The sequence below is a fragment of the Dromiciops gliroides genome, chromosome 5, assembly GCF_019393635.1.
Source record: "Dromiciops gliroides isolate mDroGli1 chromosome 5, mDroGli1.pri, whole genome shotgun sequence".
In the NCBI taxonomy this organism is placed as follows: domain Eukaryota; kingdom Metazoa; phylum Chordata; class Mammalia; order Microbiotheria; family Microbiotheriidae; genus Dromiciops; species Dromiciops gliroides.
In genome coordinates, this window is record NC_057865.1 from 226,292,449 (window position 1) to 226,313,534 (window position 21,086).

The window sequence follows — 21,086 nt, forward strand, 5'->3', positions numbered from 1 at the left end:
TTTTTTTCTTCTTAATTCTGTCCATATAAATATATTCATAAAGACCAAAAAGAGGAGGAGGAGATGGGGTGGCAGGAGAAGGGGAGGAATGGGAGAGTGTAGGATCCCTCCATACCAACCCCCCCAAAATGAAAGAAATGCACTGGGGGCGAGGATGGGGAAAAGGGGATGTCCAAAAAAGGAAGGAAAGGACTGGAGGGAGGAGGCAGAGGGGAGAGGAGCCACCCAGAGAAAGAGAGGGGAAAGGTGGCAAAGAAAACCCCAGACTGAGTCTTCTGTGTGTGTATGTGGGGGGGGGGGGTCTGCCTGTTTCACTGTCTCTAGTCTCAGCCTCCGTTTCTGTCGGGCTCCCTAGCTCCGTGGATGTTTCCATGTTTGTCTGGATCAGCATCTCTATCTGTGCCTTTTCTGCATCCCTTGCCCACACCACCCTGCCCCAATCCACGGTGCTGGCCTCTTCCCCTCCTCTGCCTATTGGGAGCTGGCCCGCTCCAGGATCCTCAGGTCATAGTTCTTTTTGGCCACTCGAAGTTTGAAGCGACTCACGGAGTTGTTGAGGCGGAGGGAGGCATTCTGGGCCGCCAGGGGGCTGGGGAACACAGCCACGATGGTGTATAAGGCAGCGAGGTCTGTGTGCCGGCCATTCTCAGCAGTCCCGTTGTTGTCCCCCCCGCCCCCCCCACTGCCCCCGCCCCCGCCGCCTGGCAGCCCCTGAGCGTCCTTGAGCCACTGGATCTTGGCGCCGGACATGGCGAGCTGCGTGAAGAGTTTGTCGGCCTCTGTGCGGGTGATGCCCTCAGGGAGATCTGTCACCTCCAACACCCGCCCCAGGACTGGAAGGGGGAGAGAGGATGTGGCTGTGAGGGGTGGAGGGGGCAGAAGGAGGCGGGGACTGGACAGTGTCCTGGCAGAGAAGGATCCAACTGACCAAGTCCACATATACTATTCCTAGAAGCCCCACCTCCCCCTCACCTCTATTCCTACCCAATCTTCCTATCTGCCCTCCCACTCTCACTTCATCCTCTCTCCCCAGCCTCTGACTTAGGGCAGCAAAAAGAAATAAATAAAACAAATAAAAACAAATTAACCTTTTCCTCCCAGATAGGTGTGAGAGAAAAGGACCATTAAGATTAACTAGGTATGGACTGACCCAGGAACCTATACCTTTCCTTGGGTGACCCTCTCTTGAAGGAATCTTAGGTATACTGGTGTTTCTTTTTAAATTTATTTATGACAATCTGGGGCTATTTGGGGTAGAGACATACAGTCTTTACATGTTGACATAACACTAGCTGATTCTTAGAGGATGGTATCAACAGATAGGTTTTCAACCTTGAATCTGCTGGACAGAATCCTCCTTCCCTGCCCAGGGAACTGTTTTCAAAAGATTTTTCTTCCCATCACTTTGGATACTTGGTTCCCTTCATAAATCTGCCAAACTCCTCCAAGTGGGGAAACCAGGCCCTAAAAGCCTCAAAGGAAGGGGGGAAACCATTCTCCAAAATTCCCCACTTATTTTTCCCCACCTCTAGCCTCCGTACTATCCAAAGGTGTGGGCAGGGGTTGTACCTCAGAAGATTTTTTTTTTTGTTAACATTAGCCTTGACCACCACCTTTCCTGGCATCTGGGGCAGCTAGGTAAAGAGGGAAACCAAGACATTCCATCTCTCCTTTGTCTCCGCCTTGACTGTGGGCAGGATGGTTACCATGGATGTAGAAGCTCCCCTCCCACCTCCCTTGCTACTGGAGTCTAGTCACCCTCACGAGGCTTGCAAGGATGGCAGGCCTTGCTAGGGGGTTCTTCCCCAGCATACAGACACTTACCAACATCTGCGGTCCCCAGGTCGGTGGAGGCAGATTTGAGTGCCTGCCTCTTCCCCCGGTTTCCATGCTTCATTCCAGTCTGTCCCTTCAACATTAAAGAGCCAATGTACATTCCAAGTAACTAGCTATTCCCTCCCCCAGTATTTTCTGGACCCCTGAAAGGGGTCAATGGAATAGCACCCAACTCTGAGGACCTTCCCTGAACCCTAGCTGTTAGTCAGACTGGGCAAAGTTTCTGAGATCACTAGAGTAGGTAGCAAATAGGTGATGACTCATCAAGGCCCTTCTAGTCCCCCCCCAAACCATCCTGACTCCAAAGATCCCATCCCAAATTGTCACCCTTGACCACAGATAAGCTGGTGGAGGCTGGTAACTAGGAGCAAGGCACCTAAACAGGAAATCCCAAGGACCATTAAAGAACAGAAGGGTACAGTAGAAAGACACTTACCTGGTGTGCTGTGTAAGTGGACTGGCCGTGGAGGAGGGGAGGACAGATGGACAGATTGTACTGTAATGGCTGGCCCAGGAGGGAGTAGCGCCCATCACCTGGAGAGTAGGAAGAGCAAGTTTTCTGGAGGCTTAAAGGAGGGAGGATCACATCTGGTGTGGCTTCCAGGGAAGTGCAAAGCATCTGGACAAAGTAGGTGCCAGCAATACGGACTCCACTGGAGTCTGATTTTTAGAGCCGGGCCCTCCCTGCAAATTCTCTCTGCTCTCAGTGGTCTTCTACAGAGAATCCATGGTCACTAGCATGGAATCGGTTGGCTCTACATGGGAAGAATTCTCTTTATTGGTGTGTGGGGGGTGGGGGGAGAAAAAAGAGCCTAGGAAAGAAGCTAAGTTGTAAAGGGAACATCCCCTTAGTAACCCTTTTCTTATACAGACTTCTTGTGGGGTACATTCTTCTAGTCTATGAGGGTCAGAATGACAGTCTGAGAAATCAGAGGGGAACGTTTCTCACATTCCAAGGAAAAAAGTACTTTTTTGTTGTTCCTAAGTCCATTCAGCTTCCTTATCCCATCCTCCAGCCAATGACCCCTTAGGACCCGTCAATGACTGGGCACTGAGTAGCTACAGGAACTCGAGGGTGAGTCCAATGGAAGCAGAGGGGGGGAAGTAAAGGGGAAGAGAAACATCAGGCCCAGGCTAAGTTCTAGGACTACACGGGGGAGTTACTGTCACAGGATCAGAGATGTAGAGCTAGAAGGGATCTCTAAGTTCACTGCCCTCATTTTACAGATAAGGAAACCAAGGGGCAAAGACTGAGTGACTTGCCCAAAGTCCTATAGGTGGTAAGAAGCAGTGTCAAGATTCAAATCCCTTTCCTCTGACTCCAAGCCCAATGTTCTTCCCACTCAAGTGCTGCCTCCTACCTCCCACCCTATGAGCAGGGGGAAAACGAGAGCTGAATCAGTCACCCTGTTCCTGTCCTTACCCTGGGCGGGGCCAACAGGTCGGGGGAACTGTGTAAGGACAGGAAGAGGGCTGAGTCCTGTGCAGACGCTGCTGAGGCTGGTGACGGGAGATGGGGTGGGGGACTGAGTGGGAGATGTGATAGGGCTATTCATCTGTGTATTGGCCTGTAGGGGAAAGAAAAGCACATCACACACTGCTCAAGAACCAAAGCCTGATGCTAAGACTGGCTCAAAACGTCTCCAGGAAGGTCTTCCTATCAAACTCCACCCACCAAATCTGAGTACGACTCTACTCTGTAACGCCTAAGCATTCAGAAAATCAATTTCAGTTACATTAATTGCCAGCTGTCGGCACAGGCACACCCTGCTTAATGTTATTAACTGGTGTTATGGCACCATTTTAGTTGAAATGGCCATAAATGCGTATGCTTAGAAGTCATCTAATCCAAACCTTTTACTTTGCAGATGAGGGAATTGAGGCCTAGAGAAGCTAACTGACTGGTTTGAGGATATACAGACAACACAAAGCAGTAAAGCAGGATCTGAATCCAGGTTCTGTGACGCTCAAGCCAAGCTCTGATACCGCACTGAGCTGGTGTGGTTTCGGAGGAACAATGACAAAACAGACAATTGGTCAAAAGAGCACGACAGGGTTTTGGGCCAGAATGCCGCTTTTAGTGTACTCGTCTGTCTCTGGCCTCCCCTCCCCCAAGAGGCTGGGTGGGGAGCTCACCTGTGGGCTGCTCTCAGGGTTGTACAGGTCTCCCGGCTTCTGCCCCCTCTGGTCCATGCTGTAGTATTTACAGTGGCTCCACTGAACCATGGATGGGGTCTGTGGGGCCTGGGAACCATTGGGAACACTGGGAACATTCAGCTGCATGACTACCACACCTGCTCCGGATGGGGACACTCCTGAGATGGGGAAAGCAACGGACTCCTGAGCACAAGCTCTTTGCTGGCCCTCCTAGCCAAGCACTACATGACAAAGCCAGGGAAGGAGCCAACCACCAGCCCCAGGCTCCCTCATACACTGTTCTGCTAGAGATTGAAGACAACGATGACTGGTTTTGGACCCCTCCTTCCCTCTACATGTTGAACTTGTTCTGGAAGTCAGGGCTGATGGGGAGTACTTCAGGAGTCAGTCCAAGGAGAGAAAGGCTCTACTGCATCACAGCAGAATGATGCGAGTCTCTGAGTCTCAAAGGGCAGCATGAGGCCAGGATGGTGGAACCCTGAAAATGTCTGAAGACATCAAGTGGAAATCATCCCCTCCCTCCCACTCTGGACTTTTAGATACTATGCCCTGTTGCACTGTAGTCATCTACTGTTTCCATTCAACCGGAAACTCATGAAAAACACCCCTCTTTTATATGTTCTACAGGGCCTAGCACAGCACCTTACTCAAAAAAGGGATCTCTTGATTGGCCAGTGGTCCCTGGCAGGAGCTGAGGGGTTCTATGCACCCGGCACCCCCAAATCAGATGCAGAAAACCCAGCTTGGTTTTGTTTTGTTTTAAAGAAGGAATCTCAAGCAGCTCAGGGGCTTTACCATCTCAAGGGAAGCAAAGTTGGGGGGAGGGGGCTAATATCATGAAGAAGAACAGGAAGAACAGTTCATAAGCCTGAAAGAGGGGAGGGGCCATCTGACAGACAGGCCCTGCTGGTACGGATGGCCAAGGCATCTACAGGAGCCAAGCCCCCTAGCAGGAGACTGTCCTGGATGAAGGCTTGTCCCTGACCTCAGGCCCAGCTCCCTCTGGCATGATAGACTCTGTGTGTGTGTGTGTGTGTGTGTGTGTGTGTGTGTGTGTTTTTTCCAGTGCCTGAGGGGTTGACGCTGAGAAGGGGAAGAATAAGAAAGGAGTACAAACGAGTCAGAAGGCAGCCATTATCATGGCTCAGTGCTCTGGGGCCTGCTGCTGCTTTTGCCATCACATCTTTCTCCATGACGGAAACTGTTGAAGCCTCTGCCCCGGGCACCAGTCATGCTGTGAAGGGAATGTGATAGTTTCTTGCGTAGTTTTAACCAGAGAGGAGAGGGAATTGAGGGGGGCCAAGCAGAAAGGCTCAGAAGATAGAGCGATGAAGATGCAATCTGCTCCGAACCCTCCTGGGCTGACCTAAACCAAAAGCCACATGGCACAGTGATGGGTTTGTGTCTCCCCTGGATTCCTACACAGGATTTAGAGGGGGACAGTTTGGAGAACTACTGGAATTGCCTCATGTGGTACATGGAGTGATGCCCCCCTTGCCACAGTAGCTTTAGGCATTTCACACCCCATTTTAAACCCTCTTTTCCCCACCCTCCACCTTCCAACAAAATTGCAACTGACCTTATTCAAACATCCCACTGCTACCTTAGGGGCCAGGGCAAGGAATCAAATCTATGGCTTTACAGGGAGGATGGCTCATAATCTGTGCTGAATGCCCTAGGCCAAATGGAGAGGGAGGGAGGGAGGGAAGGGGAGAGAGAGAAAGAGAATGTCTGTCTTTCTCAGTGTGGGAGAAAAAGTATATGGAAGTGAGCTATTCCCACAACCAACTTGAAAGTAGGAGATTGTTGTGAAAGGAAAAGACAGACACCTATCACACCTAATCCCCCAGAAAAACAGCCCAGTTTTTCAGTTGATGCCTCTGTCCTGTGCTCCCCCCACAGCCCTTCCTCGCTAGCCCCAAGCATTGTTCCTTCACTCAGCCGAGGACACGGAGTCCAGCTCTGCTGATGAGCTGATTTTTATGCTTCCCTTCCTCAAGCCAAAAGCAGGTGGCATCCGTTAGCAGCTGAACTGTCGCTACTTCTTAATGGACACAGCAATAAAAAAAATAAATAAAATAAAACCCTTACCGCCAAGCTACAGGATCTAATCAAGTTGGAAGAGGGGGTCTAGGGGAAGTCTGTGTTTGTGTGTGTGTGTGGGGGGGGGGGTGCCGAGGATAGGGAAATCAATTTCAGATTGAAAGCCCTGATAGGAGAGAGGACATGTGAATGGCTTTTTAAGTGGCATCATTAAACTCGGGCAGGGAGGTCGATGGGGCAGAGCAAGCTGCATAAATACAAACAGACGACGTTTATGTTTGGTGAAATTGGTTCCAAAAAGAAATCACTAAGATGGCAAAGCTCTAAGGCTAAAAGGTTTTCTCCCAGGTCCCAGACACTAAGCCCACAGCAAAGGCCACAGAACCCTCTCCGGCCACTACTGACCAGGCCTCCCCCATTTGCTTCTTTTTGGTGTGCATATGTTGAGGAGGATGGTAGTGATCTACCCACCCCACAGCTTTGTAAAATTCTTGGTAACAAAGTAAAAGTATGTGAGAAAATGTTCTGTGTTTGTGTCTTCCTCGTGTTTATCTGTGGACAGATGAACACACTGTTGTCACACTGTTTATATGTTTATGTTCCTACACACCTCCCTCTACAATTACAGTGCTACAGGAAGAGAGACAATCCCTCCAAAGGTATCTAAAGCATCCTTTCTTTTTCTTTTCTTTTTTTCGGTGAGGTAATTGAGGTTAAATGACTTGCCCAGGGTCACACAGCCAGTAAATGTTAAGTGTCTGAGGCTGGATTTGAACTCAGGTCTTCCCGACTCCAGGGCCGGTGCTCTATCCACTGTGCCACCTAGCTGCCCCTAAAGCATCCTTTCAGAGAAGGAAAGCAGAGAAAATCACCAGAGTTTAAGTCCCCGACAAGGGATGGGGTAAGAAGTGATGATTGTAAGATCTAAGTCGTGAAATGATTTGAGATTTCTGAAGTCTGTAACAAACCAGGATGGATGTTTTCAAATATAGTCAGTCCCAGTTTCTGATATTTTTTGAAAAGTGACTGTACTACTCCACTTAAGAAATAAGGAGGCCAAGAGCAGGGAGATAACTCTGGGTCCTACAATTCCACTTGGTTTTGAGTTCCATGCTTAGAATTCATTGTTTTAAAAATAAATGGAGGGGGCAGCTAGGTGGCGCAGTGGATAGAGCACCGGCCCTGGAGTCAGGAGTACCTGAGTTCAAATCCGGCCTCAGACACTTAACACTTACTAGCTGTGTGACCCTGGGCAAGTTACTTAACCCCAATTGCCTCACTAATAAATAAATAAATAAATAAATAAATAAATAAATGGAGACCCACTAGCTGCACACTAAGGTGCCTCCTTTTCACAAGAAGGAAATAAAAGAGCCTTTGTCACATCAATCAATCAATCAATCAATGGAGATAACTCTCAGTGGTTTTCTATTGAGGACCCACAACACAGGTCTCTGGAGGTACGGTAGATATATTATAGATGGACCAGCTTCTTCCATCTGGTAAATAGCCAAACTGAACAGAAGTCTAGAATCAAGGCAAATGGGGAAAGAAAAGGACACAATATAGAAATTTCCAAGAGAACTAATGGGGAAGCCCCATCAGTTACCCCATAGGTTTGCCTGTTTTTGTCAGGCTGCCTTTGGAAGAGCCTTGATTACAGTCTCTTCCTTCTGCCAACTCTTAGACTTCCCCTGATGTCCCTCACTAGTCTAGTCTAGGTCTAGGAGTATATAATATAGCAAGCCCTCTCAAATACTTGATGAATTTGTTTCTAATTCTAAAATACACACCCAGATTCATCTGCACATAAATAGCTAACAGACACACAAAAGGACATACATTCAGGTAGGCATGAGTGTGCGTGTATATACATACAAATGCTAGCAAAGAGGAGAAGAAATGCCCTGAGGTTCCAACAACCACCACAGGCTACACTGGCTGCCACAGCAGGTTTTTCCAATTTCCATAACCCCACTGGGAAATTTGAGGCTAAATGCCCCTGGCTGACACTTGGGAGAAACAGTTAGTTGAGACGAGAAATGGAAAAATACTGGAGGATTTGGGATTTCAGTCCAGGAACTACCCCTGCTCATTTGAGCCAGGTGGAGGTAGAAGGCAGCAATGCATTACTATAGAATAGTTGCAATAGAGACAGGGATGACAAGATTATGAAAAATATTCCAATTCTAAATGGAAAAACTGTGGAGATGCCTTCCTATCACCAGGAGAGGGCACTCTAACATCCCTAAAATGGAATGTAATAGGAAGGCTTCTTCCTCAAGCAGAGGATATCAGGGTAGAATGGGAACAAAACAAGGTGAACTTATCCAGCATCAGAAAGGCCATCTTTGCCACAGCATAGGGCAGACTGCCTAGTAGCTAGCATTTATAGAGGGATTTACAAATATGATCTCATTTTATCCTCACAACCCTGGCTGGCTAATACTCACCCCATTTTATATATGAGGGAACCGAAGCAGAAAGCGGTGAAGTGACTTGTCCAGGATCATACAGTTAGTAAGGTGGGATTTGAACTCAAGTCCTTCTGGTTCCAGGTCTAGCAGTCTATTCACAGCATTGCCTCATGGCCTCTCACTATCATGCCTGCCCACTGTGGCATGAATTTAGCACCTGGGATGTTTTTCTCCTTTCTCATTTTCTATAGCTCCCATACAAGGGACACTTGGTATGATTGGAGGTAAGAATCCTGAGGGGGAGGGGGAATTTGTTATAGAAGCTGAGTGGAGTAAATGAAGTCTCTGGCCACTTTTCATACCAAAGCTATTGTTGTTTGTCCTCGATCCTGAAGAAGACCGTGATATCAGGGTGATGTCATGACTTACAGTGAATTGGCTTTAAGTGAGAGAGGGTTGGGACAGCTAGGTGGCATAGTAGATAAAGCACCGGCCCTGGATTCAGGAGGACCTGAGTTCAAATCTGGCCTCAGACACCTGACACTTATTAGCTGTGTGACTCTGGGCAAATCACTTAACCCTCATTGCCCTGAAAACAAAACAAAACAAAAAAAACCAACAAACAAAAAAAACCCCCAAAAGTGAGAGAGGGTTGTGCAAGGTCACCAACCTCACTCTCTCCTCCAGACTCATCTGGGTCCAATAGCAAGATATCTATATCTATACCTATACCTATACCTATATCTATCTGCACGACTGGAGATAGCCCTGGATGTTGAAAGCAATTAGAGTTAAGTGACTTGCCCAGGGTTACACAGCTAGTAAGTGTCTGGGGTGAGATTTGAACTCTGGTCCTCCTCACTCCAGGGCCAGTGCTTTATCCACTTCCCCACCTACCTGCCCTAAGGTAACAGTAATAATCATCATTCACATTCACATGACTCATTACAGGTTATTTTTCCTTCACTGTAAGCATGATAGTTTAAGAATTACTCTCATATTTATTAGATGAAGAAATTAAGGCTCAGAGGAGTTAAATATGGAAACTAACCAAAGAGGGAGCTCTCCTGGCCTGGATGCTGATCTTGAGCTCACACCCTTTGAATGAGATGCAGGACTGCAGACCCTTTGGAAACCAAGCTCACATGCCTAGGCCCTGGTCTGCTGCAGTAATGGTAGGAAGAGGCCCTAAGCAGTCTTCCTTCTTACTGTCTGTCCCTCCCCCATGCCTACGGCTTCTCCCCTGCTCCTTAGCCAGCCTCTTACCTGAGTACTGTTGTGACATCTGTGGTGGGCTGCAAGGGGAAGGAGACTGAGGCATCTGGTACTGCTCAGAGCCAGGGGGCTGCAGAAACCCTACCGAAGGGCTGGAGAGACAGAAGAGAGAAAAATGGTAGGGGAGAGGGAACACAGCTCCTGGCAAACCAAACAGCTGTGATTCCCTGATCCTCCCCCTACGGGAAGCAGCAGCAGCTCCAAGCTATCCCCAGACCAATTTGCCATGCAATTTCTAAAATCACTCATCAGTTCAAAGTTAATTATATATATTTGTACTTGATCATCTTTCAATTAGGAGGCTGCTAATCAGTGCTACAGATGGAATGTTAGTGACACATGCTCTTCCCAGAAGCTTGGAAACACTCAAAGACCCATACACAGGGGCAAGGAGTGATAAAACCATAGAGATATCAGGAGGCAGAGAGCTGCAGACACACAGACATGTCTACTGATGTATTGTCTCACTTTGACAGTTTGTCGTTTGGAGAGAAAGACAGACAAAGATGGAGATACACATATAAATATCTAGAGATACAGAGAAACAGATGCAGATCGATATTGAAAGAGCACAAAGCTGAAGTTTAGGAGACCTGAGTTCTAATTTCGTCATCTTTCCTGCTGGTAAGGTCTATGATACAGAGAATGATACCCAACCATGTCTACTACTTTTGGACCAAGGTAGAGAATGTAAGATCCTATACATTTGTATACATTTTGGGGGTGGGGGGGCAATGAGGGATAAGTGACTTGCCCAGGGTCACACAGCTAGTAAGTGTCAAGTGTCTGAGGCTGGATTTGAACTCAGGTCCTCCAAAATCCAGGGCCAATGCTTTATCCACTGTGCCACCTAGCTGCCCCGATCCTATACATTTGTGATCTTTTCTTTCGATCCCAACATATATAAAGAAACAAGAGATAACTGAATACTTCTGAGTTTCAAGAATTCAGTTCCACTTCCTGACCAATTCCACGATAGCCCCAGCCCACCCGACCCCACCCTCAATTTGTCCCACAAGGCTTCCACCTTGTGCCATTCTGCTGTGCTGGTGGGATCACACTGTAGTACACAGGCATGCTCCCTGCTGGTAGGCCCCCCTGTACTGACTGGCTAGCAGGGACCAGCACAGGTTGCTGAAAGGGCTGCTGGACCACATTCTGGGACTCATTTCCCACTGGAACCTGGAAAGAGATGGGATTAACTGTGATTCTTTTGCTCTCTTTGGGCACATTCAGAGAACAAGACTATATCTTCCCCTTCTTGCTCCTTATTACCAATAAGCTTTGAAATATCTAACCCCTCCCTCCTTCTGCCTGAAGAAAGTGCTGAATTGTACCTTCACCACTCCCCCTCCTCCCCACCCCACTGCAGACACCAAGTGTCAATGAAGGCTTGACCCAGAAGGGAGAGAGAAGCACAACTCCTTGTTTCTTTTGGGTCCACTTCCCTCCTTTCTGGAAGCACCTAATAATTTACATCAGAATGAAGGACAAAAAGGATTTACATCAACTCTAACAGGCTATCTCGGGGAGACCAGGTCTTATCTTGAATGAAAGCTGTAAAAAGGGCTGAGGAATATTTAATATACTAGTCATGAAGTTCTGAGCAAGGATGATGCTGGGAAAGACTGTCTTTTACTTCTCTCTGAGGAATGGAAATAAGGTACTTCCTCTTCCCCAGAGTAATACCCACTTGGTATGAAGGTAGCGGAGTATACTGGACCACTAGGCCTTGCATCTGGCCCCCCATGCTGCTCCTCTGGTTGCTGAGAAGGCCTTGGTTCTGCGGCTGCTGGATACCCATCAAGCCCTGGTAAGCTGCCTGCTGCTGGTTGGACATTATGGGCTGTAACCCTAGAAGGGAGAAGCGGGGGTTAGAGTTAGTGTGCCTAACTTGGGGCTGCAGCTCGTCCTCCACTCTCTTCTTTACATCTATCTTCCCAAGGGGCCTGATGCGTCCTTTGGACTGATTTGGCCCTGGCACATTTGGAGGGAGAAGGGCTATCCTTGCTCCAGCATCCATCTCATTCTCAGTTTTCTCCTTGGTGTCTCCTGCACAGGAAGTTCCCCTTACCAGGCTGCTGAGATGGCTGAGGCAGCTGTTGACCACGCTGGGGGCTGTAGGCCACCGGGTGAGAAAGAGGTCGGTATTGCTGGTTGGAGTTGGGATACTGCCCAGGAGGGTAGTAAGAAACCTGTATCTTGAATAAAAGAAAACGGGGAAATAAGCAGAGTCCTTTCCCCAGCCTTCCCCTATCAAAACAAACAAACAAACAAACAAACAAAAAAACCTTCAATGCCAAACCCAACCAATTATACATCATGTCAAGACTGGGAGCTAGAGATCTATAAATAGCTACTTCCTTTATGTCTGTAATTGGAGGGTCAACCTCCTGCCTAAAGACAGATTTAAATTATAGCAGGTTTATGGGATGGCTCTTTGGGAGGGAAAGGGACACGGGAAAAAATTCTGATATTAAAAGCAAAAGCTATCAATAAGGAACTTCCTATCAGAATGCTTTAAGGATGTTGACAGCTTTCTGGCTGTCCATCTGGAATGGAGGGAGAAAAGAGGGAAAAGGAAGGGAAGATTTTTACCCCTAAAACAGCTTTAAAGATCAAAAGTAGGTCTTCAGGTTTCCTACCTGTTGTGGGGGTTGGATGTAGCCCTGAGGCTGCAGGACTTGCTGGGTCGGGGGAGCATGGCTGGAGGTGGGGAGAGGCTGGCCTGTGGAGGCCATGATGAAGCCAGGCTGCTGAGGATGTTGGGAAAGAAGTGGGGGCTGGAACAGGGCTGATGATGGATCAGCCGCCTCGGCGGAACCTTGTCGGCTAAGGCTCATCTGCCCAAAGGGGTTGCTGAGATCATCCGTCTGTGAAGACAGTGGGTGACCCAGAGAGTGAAGCCAAGCAAAGTCTTTCTTCCTTGGCTCAGAGAAAGAAAGAGAGACAGACAGACACACACACACACAGGGCAACCTATTCTACCTGCCTTCTTTTATAGACTGCAAGGAACCATGTTTCTGTGTTCCCCTCCCCAGCACTTGGTCCCTCTCAAGAGAGCTGGAAACATTGTAAACTCTTTTTAACCAAAAAAACTGATGTTGAAGAAAAAGGTATTTGCAAATAATACTAAGGACCCTCAACCCTAGAGCTACTCTTTCCCACTAAATACATAGTAACAATGACCATGGACAGGGAATCTATAAATACGGCAGGACAAGTAGAAATAGGAATTGGAGCAAGGGGAGGAGGGGGGTAAGGGGCGGTGGCAGTGGCTGTAGACTTCTATGTGTGGTGAAAACCAGACCAAGTGATAGTTGTGAGATGATAACCTACAAAGGTTAGAACCTTTAAAACCATCTCATCACCTCCTAGCACTTCATTGAGGAGGTGGTGATGGCTGATTTGCACTGACCTTGACCCTATCCTGTCATGAAAGGGCTGGCAGACACCTATTCCTTGCTGCCCTCTCCCCCATGTGGTCATTTCCACCTCCATTTTCTGATTCTGGCCTATTGCTTTCTTACCCTTCGGAAGCCACTTCCAATTCTCACCTCCATAAGGAAGCCAAGACCAAGTGACTGAGGCGGGGGTGGGGCCAGTCCCTAATGACCTCATCTCTTAGCCTTTTTTCCTAAGCAGCAATGGCAACAGTGTTACATCTCTCATTATGGTGAGAGGTTAGGGGCTGCTAGCTCTCTCTTCTCTTCTGTTCACTGGAGACTGATATATGCAAAATACACACACACACACACACACACACACACACACACAGAGCTAGAGAACGAACACAGCAGGAGGGGTTCTTTCGCAGAAGAACTCAGTGGACACCAAACATCAATGCCCTCCCCCTCATCCCCACTTTTCAGATCCTCAGCTCAGCTGTCTCACTCTCCCTGCCACCTTCCTCTCCTTAGGCCACATTGTGAGGAAATGGGCCAGAGGATAAGATGGGACTGTGCAATAGTTTGAGGTCTGTGTCCCAGGACTTTTCAGAAGGCAGGTAGAGGAGAAGAGGTAGAAGAGGTAGGTAGAAGAACAGAGGGGATCCTGGTGAAAAAGCAGAAATATGGGATTAAAATCAGGGTCAGTATACCCCCATAACTAAGATGGGGGAAATTGGGGTATAGTGCTCAGAGGGTCCGGCTCTTCAAAGGGCTAGTGGTCAGTTGGTGTAAAAACACTTTAATCAGAGATGCTGACCATGCAATGAAAGAAGGATGAGAACTGGTCTAACATAAATACCCCCAGGGTCTCAGGAATAGGGACCTGGGAGTTCCCAAGAACCTAGGCAGGGTTTACCTTCAGTTAAAGACTATAAACAGAGAGGGATTCAAAAGAAAGACAACGTGAGACAGTGACAAAAATCATGAATTTAATGTTTAGGCTTCTAGGTTTGGCTCGGTTATCAAGCCAGATCCTCCTTCAAATTCTTCAATACTTCAAATTCACAATGTCAAAGAAGCTTTCCCTAACACTTTTTTCCCCCAGTAATCAAGTATAGTATTTTTTATCCCTCCTTCACTGACCAAAAAAACAAAAAAAAAACAAAAACCAGCTTGTAATAATAAGCATAGTCATGAAAAACAAATTTCCATATTGGTCATGTCCAAAACTGTGTTTCATTCTGCATCTCACTGACCATTCCTTCTTAACATTCCTCTTACTGACTCCTCTGAGAATGGATGGAGGTTCAGTTTATACTATATTCAGTTGTATTTGTTAATAAGTTCTTTGTTCTTGAGTAATTCAGTGTGCTTTGGAATGGAGTTAAACTAGACTGCAAGGTCCATGAAACAAGAACTATGTGCTCTATTTGTCTGGTATACAGGAGCACTTTAGTACTGACTGGCTGACCTTGGGTAACTTTCTTTGATACTTCCCCACAAATACAGTGATAGATATAAACTAAGCATTGTACTCTTGAGTGGAGAGTTACCAGAAAAGCCCAGTTGGGTCTTCTCTCCAAAGAAAGAAAAGGGACACCATGGGCCCTCTCAGATATGGTAGGAGGGCGGAGGAGGTGGTAAGACAATAGGAGCTTAAATGACAATAGCTAAAGGAGGCTGCCCCAGGAGCAGACCCCCCATCCATCTCTCACACAGCTCAGGGGGAGCAAGTCCTGTTTTACACTGTCCTAGATTCAGGCATCTTCTAGCAGAGGAGTTCAGGCTGAAGCCACTGGCATACAGCCTGGCCCAAATCAAATCCTCAAGGGGACAGACATAGCTTTTAACAACACTGCTGCACAGAAAACACACTGTGCTAACCAAGGAGATACACACACATGACTGTGCACACAAACTGTACAGAATCTGATCCATTAACACAGACATGTTCACATACAGGTAGGGATGAGAAAAGGAAATGGGGTATACCATGTTGTACTGCTGGGGCGCAGAGACTGGCAGAAGGACTTGGGGACAGGAGCTTGGAGAGTATTGAACAGGCTGCGGAGAGGGCTGCAGAGCTGAGACTGGCTGTGGACCAGCAGAGAGGCATGCAGAGAAGGGAAGAAAAAGGGTACAGGTGGGGGTGGGGAAAGCACAGGGAAAGAAAGGAAGAAAGGGAGGGAGATGGAAAAGGAGGGAACAACAAGGTTAATCATAAAAGAAATTGCAAATGAACAGCAAGGCTACTGAGGAGGCAGCAAACTGGATCAGAGATGGCACCTGGGAGCAGTTGGTGTCTGTGACAAGAAGCTAATTTTACCTTCTCAGAGGAACCCCTCAACGGACACCCCAAACTCCTGCTGGGCTACATGCCTGTTCCGAACAGTCTTTAGAGTGGATTCCCTGGGTGAGAAGCTGATCTGCTCTTACTACACACAGCAATTTCTTTTTCTTTTTCCCCATACATAGCTTTCTAAGCAAATGATTTCTGGGGAGCACTGCTGTGACACACCTCGCTTCCCAACCCTTCTCTGCAGAGGAGAAATTCCTATTTGTGCTGCTGTAATGTGGCAGCAGGAAGCCTGATTGGGGGGGGGTCATTTGAGGTCTGGCTTGGCTCCCCCTGCTGCGTTCCCAATTTCACACCACAGCTCTCCTGGATGATCTGCTCATTCACAAAGACTGTCTCTCTCTCCCGAGGACAGAGAAGGGAAAAAACCCAAAAAACCCACCCATTTCATGTTTGGATCAGGCTGCTCCCTTCTTTCTCCACAGCTGCCCTGTGCTCTAGCCTAGGAGGTTAATGTGAAAGATTCCCCACCACACAAGCAGGGATCTAGGAAGAAAACACACAACAGCCTGGTTCCTACGGCACCTTCACTGGTTTTGAATCAGGGGATTTGTTTGTCAGGAACGTGCTGTGTTTCTAAACCACTTCTTTAAGGATGGGTCTTGCTTCTTTCTCTCTTTCCATCCAGCAGCTCTGATCATTTCTTCAGTTTCTCTAGCTACAATCCCAGGTAATGATGATATAGAGTGGGAATGAAGCTGTCGGTGGTGAAAAGGGGGTGTGTGTCCATGTGTTTGTGGAAGGGGGCGGGGGAATCAGGGAAGGGCCTCTATATTCAGTGTTGGCTGATCGTATAAAGGGTCTCAGCGAGAATTCCCATGCTCCACCCTCCCTCCCCCAAGTCTCTCAGCAGCAGGGCAGTATTTGGACAGTGGAGTAGCTCAATAGAGGGAGGAACTCCACAGGCTTGCATCCCAATATGAGTTGCAAAGAAAGCAGAATTCATCCTCAAACTGGTTAGGAGAAAACTCTTTCATCTCCTATGTGAACCATATGTGCTGGCCTTAAAGACAATCCCCTCAACAGCCTATCCCAACAGACGTCATGACATTTCCCAACAGACATTATAAATATAGGGTCAGCAGCACTGAGCATGGCAGGTACTAAGGACTTCTGGTGCACAATCCTTTAAAATTAACATCCTTCTCCAGCCCCAGTGGGAACATTTAGTTCCTTCCTCTTGCAAACTTTGAGGTAGAGAGAAGCACGGGATGGGGACTACCCTCTAATCCTATGTATTCCTGATTAAAACAAGTGTAGGAAGAGGGTCTTGGTAGTATCTCGATTTCTAGACTACCCCATCTCTTTCCCAAGAGAATGAAGTTGCCAAATCCTGGGAATCTCAGACATGCAGAGGACAATCCTGCCACCTACTGGGGAATCCTTGTTAATGTCACCAGGTGCCACCTGGAGAGCTCCTTTTTCTGTTCTAAGCACACCAAGGCCAAAGTGGTTGTAGTCCCTCATTCTCAGTCCTGGCTTATAGAGTAGTTGCTCATAGTACACAGACCAGGCCATTGCCATCCCCTCAGTCATCCTGGACTCCTCACCATATCCATATTCTTGCTGAGGCTTGCCAGTTTTACCTTTGTGCAATCGCCCAAACATGCCCCCTTTCCCCTCTGACACTGCCACCACTGTAGAGCGTTCAGGCCCTCCCCCCAATTCCATCCGTGCTCCATTCAGCTGACACTTGGGAAGTGATCTTCTTCAAGCGTGGCTCTGACCGTGCTGCACATTCTCACCCCCCTCAATGAATGCCAGTGGCGTCCTGTTAACTGTGTGATCAAATATAAAACCCATTGGCTTTTAAAGCCCTTCATCCTTTTCTAATCCCTTCTACCTACTCTGCAATTCCAGGTACAAGATCTTCCCTCTCCTGACTAGCTTTTCACTGGCTAGCCTCCATGCTCAGAAGGCTTCCCTTTCTAGTCTCTGACTCCTGACTTTCTTCAAGGCTTAGTTAAAATACAGCTTCTGCAAGAAACCTTTCCCAATCCCTCTTTTTTGTTGTTGTTGATTTTGTTTCGTTTTGTTTTTCGGGGCAATGAGGGTTAAGTGACTTGCCCAAGGTCACACAGCTAGTAAGTGCCAAGTGTCTGAGGCCACATTTGAACTCAGGTCCTCCTGACTCCAGGGCCGGTGCTCTATCCACTGCACCACCTAGCTGCCCCCTCTCAATCCCTCTTAATATTAGTGCCTTCCCTCTGAATGGATCTTCCAATTTATCTGACATGTTTTTTCTATGGTACATAATGGTTTACATGTTATACCATATATTAGACTATAAGTTCAAGAGCAGAAACCACTTTTGGTTTTCGGTATCTCCAGCCCTTAATAAATACCTGTTGACTTGACTTGACTCATGATTGGTACACAGTACCCCAAATGAAAAGAATATGGGAAGAATGTCACCTGCATTCCAACCATCATCCTCAGATCATCTCCAACTTGCTGTGGGAAATGTGGACTTTTTCCTGGAGAAGCCATCCTTTTGTCTTATCCCACCTAGAACCAGACCTCCACAACAACACTTACTGGCTATTTCCACACCATGATCTCCCTGGAGTTTCTTCCCATCTCATTTAGCTCTTCTTCATGTGTTGTCTTGCCCAGTCAAATGTACACTCTGGGAGGGGCATGGATTATTTTGTTTGCTTGTATTTAAAATTTTTTAAATTTATTTAATTTTTAATTTATGGAATAAAACAAGCATTTCCATAACATAGTATAATAAATAATTGCACATCAAACTGCAAATTATTATGCACAAATTCCTATTCCTTTTAAATATATAGTCAAGTTATCATGTAAATTTTATTTTTTTGCATCCTACAGAATGGCTACCATCAAATAAGAATGAGTGTGTGTGTGTGTGTGTGTGTGTGTGTGTGTGTGTGTGTGTGTGTACAGAGAGATATGTAAAATCACTTTATACACATTTCTATTTATGAGTTCTTTTTCTGGATGCAGATAGCATCTTCCTTCATATGTCCTTTGTAGTTATTTTGGATATTTATAAGTCAAAATGACTTATTTGCTTAAAGTTGTTCTTAAAATAATCTTGTTCTTACTGTACACAACACTGTCTAGGTTCTGCTCATTTGGCTCTTCATTATTTTGTGCCAGTCTACCATGGTTTTCTAAGATCATAGAGCTCATCATTTTTTATCACATTGTAGTATTCCATCACAATCATATAACCATAACTTGCTCAGTCATTATTCAATTAATGAGCAGCCCCAAAATCTCCAGTTCTTTGCCTCCTCAAAGAGAGTTGCTATAAATATTTTAGAACATAGAGGTTCCTTTCCTTTTCCCCTAATTATCTTTGGAAACAGACCTAGTAGAGGTAGTGCTAGGTCAAAGGGAATAGGCAATTTAATAATTCTTCTGGGCATAATTCCAGATTACTTTTCAAAATGGTTGGATCAGTTCACAATTCCACCAACAGTGAATTAGTGTACCAATTTTTCCATATCCCCTCCAACATTTGTTGCTTTCCCCTTCAATCATTTTAGTCAATCTGATAGGTGTAAAATGTAATCTCAAGGTTGTTTTAATTTGTATTTCTTTAATCAGTAATGATTTCGAGTTTTGGGTGTGGGTTTTGTTTTTTTTTTAAGAGGTGGGGCAATGAGGGTTAAATGACTTGCCCAGGGTCACACAGTTAGTAAGTGTCAAGTGTCTGAATCCAGATTTGAACTCAGGTCCTCCTGAATCCAGGGTCAGTGCTTTATCCACTGCGCCACCTAGCTCCCCCCTAGAGTATTTTTTCCACAGGACTATAAATTGTTTTGAGTTCTTCATTGAAAAACTGTCTGTTCATATCCTTTGACCATTTATCAATTGGGGAATAAGTCATATTCTGATAGATTTTATAAAGTTCTTTATATACTTAAGATATGAGACTTATTTGAGAAACTGTCTATAAAATGTTTTCTCCAATTTTCTGCTTTCCTTCTGATCTTGGCTACATTTGTTTTCTTTGTACAAACCTTTTTAATTTAATGTAAATGAAATAATCCATTTTATACCTCACTCTGCTCTAGAACAAAAAGTCAAGAATATCAAAGGAACTAATGAAAAAATATAAAGGAAGGACATTTGGAGGTATCAGATCTTAAGCTATATTACAAGGCAGTAATTATCAAAACTATCTGGTATGGGAACAGAGTAGACATATAATTTATGGCAGCAAATAAATATAGTTACCTTGTATTTGACAAGGGTAAAGTCGTAATATTTTGGGATAAAAATTCATTAGTAAAAATTGTTGGGAAAACTGGAAAGCAGTGTGGTAGAAATTGGGAATAGACCAACATCTTAACCCCATTTACCAAGATATGGTCAAAACGGATACATGACCTAGACATGAAGAGGCATTATAAGAAAATCTGAAGAACATGGAACACATTATAGATAGGCCCGCTTATATTTAGCACTTTGGCTGGCTCTTCATAAATGTTCTATTTATCCATCTACAAACAAACAAAAAAACACAAGCAGAGAAAAATGCTTTTACCAAGGCTACACTATGAAGTCAGATGGAGAGCTCATTGAGCCGGTCTGTGAATAAAGATATCTTGGACAGATGAACAACGAACTGGGTCCAGAACTGGACAGAAGAATGTTGGACAGAATTTTAAAAGTTGCACAGTGCTTTTAATGACCACTAAGTTTCTCTCTGAAACAAAGGTCAATCTTTTTAATTTGAAGATCTGGTGAATTCAATATGGAAATCACGGAAAACAACAATCTCCATAGAATAAAATTTGCAAGTCACCCAAAGGACAATGGAGAGGTGCACAGTAGGTGTGACTAAGCTGCAGCAGAAAACCAATTATAAAACTGTCAGTTTAAGAGGTGTAAAGGGGGGTAGCTAGGTGGCACAGTGGATAAAGCACTGGTCCTGGATTCAGGACGACCTGACCTCAGACACTTGAGATTTACTAGCTGTGTGACCCTGGGCAAGTCACTTAACCCTCATTGCCCCCCCCCCCCCGCAAAAAAACCCCGAAACCAAAACAAAACAAGTAGTAGGAGAAAGCAGATGGATTGAGAGGAAGATCATGGATTCATTGAAGCAACAGGGTCTTTAAAATTTTTCAAATCTAGACTTGTCAATGGGAATGAAAATAAAACCCAAGGAATCATGTACTTTCCCTCAAACACCTGCAATATTGTACATTTGGTAGACTCTGGGGGTTTTCAAAAATGTGTTTGTTTTTTTGGTGGGGCAATGGGGGGGTTAAATGCCTTTCCCAGGGTCACACAGCTAGTAAGTGTCAAGTGTATGAGGCCAGATTTGAACTCAGGTACTCTTTTTTTTGTTGTTGTTGTTTGTTTTTTGTTTTTTTTTAGTGAGGCAATTGGGGTTAAGTGACTTGCCCAGGGTCACACAGCTGGTAAGTGTTAAGTGTCTGAGGGCGGATTTGAACTCAGGTCCTCCTGAATCCAGGGCCGGTGCTCTATCCACTGTGCCACCAAGCTGCCCCTCAGGTACTCTTGAATCCAGGGCCGGTGCTCTATCCACTGTACCACCTAGCTGCCCCCATTTGTTAGACTAGGAACAGTGACTTATTCCAAGGTCAGCAATCACTCTAGTTCTGA

The 21,086-nt window shown here is 46.1% G+C and overlaps 1 protein-coding gene across 11 annotated transcripts in view; it reads right to left on the reverse strand.

The window, feature by feature from the left end:
* Positions 1-286: 286 nt before the first annotated feature.
* Positions 287-21,086, reverse strand: part of R3HDM2 (R3H domain containing 2) — a 161,735-nt gene continuing 140,935 nt past the window's right edge. For 7 of the 11 annotated variants that reach the window (XM_043968799.1, XM_043968803.1, XM_043968801.1 and 4 more), the window contains 11 exons: positions 15,110-15,211; positions 12,374-12,601; positions 11,803-11,929; positions 11,422-11,582; positions 10,756-10,910; positions 9,720-9,820; positions 3,973-4,151; positions 3,260-3,404; positions 2,273-2,370; positions 1,825-1,909; positions 287-833 (listed from right to left, as the gene is read on the reverse strand). In XM_043968799.1, the coding sequence (XP_043824734.1) occupies positions 472-833; positions 1,825-1,909; positions 2,273-2,370; positions 3,260-3,404; positions 3,973-4,151; positions 9,720-9,820; positions 10,756-10,910; positions 11,422-11,582; positions 11,803-11,929; positions 12,374-12,601; positions 15,110-15,211 (1,743 nt within the window). In that variant the 3' untranslated portion in view covers positions 287-471. The remainder of the gene's footprint in view (positions 834-1,824; positions 1,910-2,272; positions 2,371-3,259; positions 3,405-3,972; positions 4,152-9,719; positions 9,821-10,755; positions 10,911-11,421; positions 11,583-11,802; positions 11,930-12,373; positions 12,602-15,109; positions 15,212-21,086) is intronic. The other 4 variants (XM_043968806.1, XM_043968805.1, XM_043968804.1 and 1 more) reach the window with 1 other exon arrangement.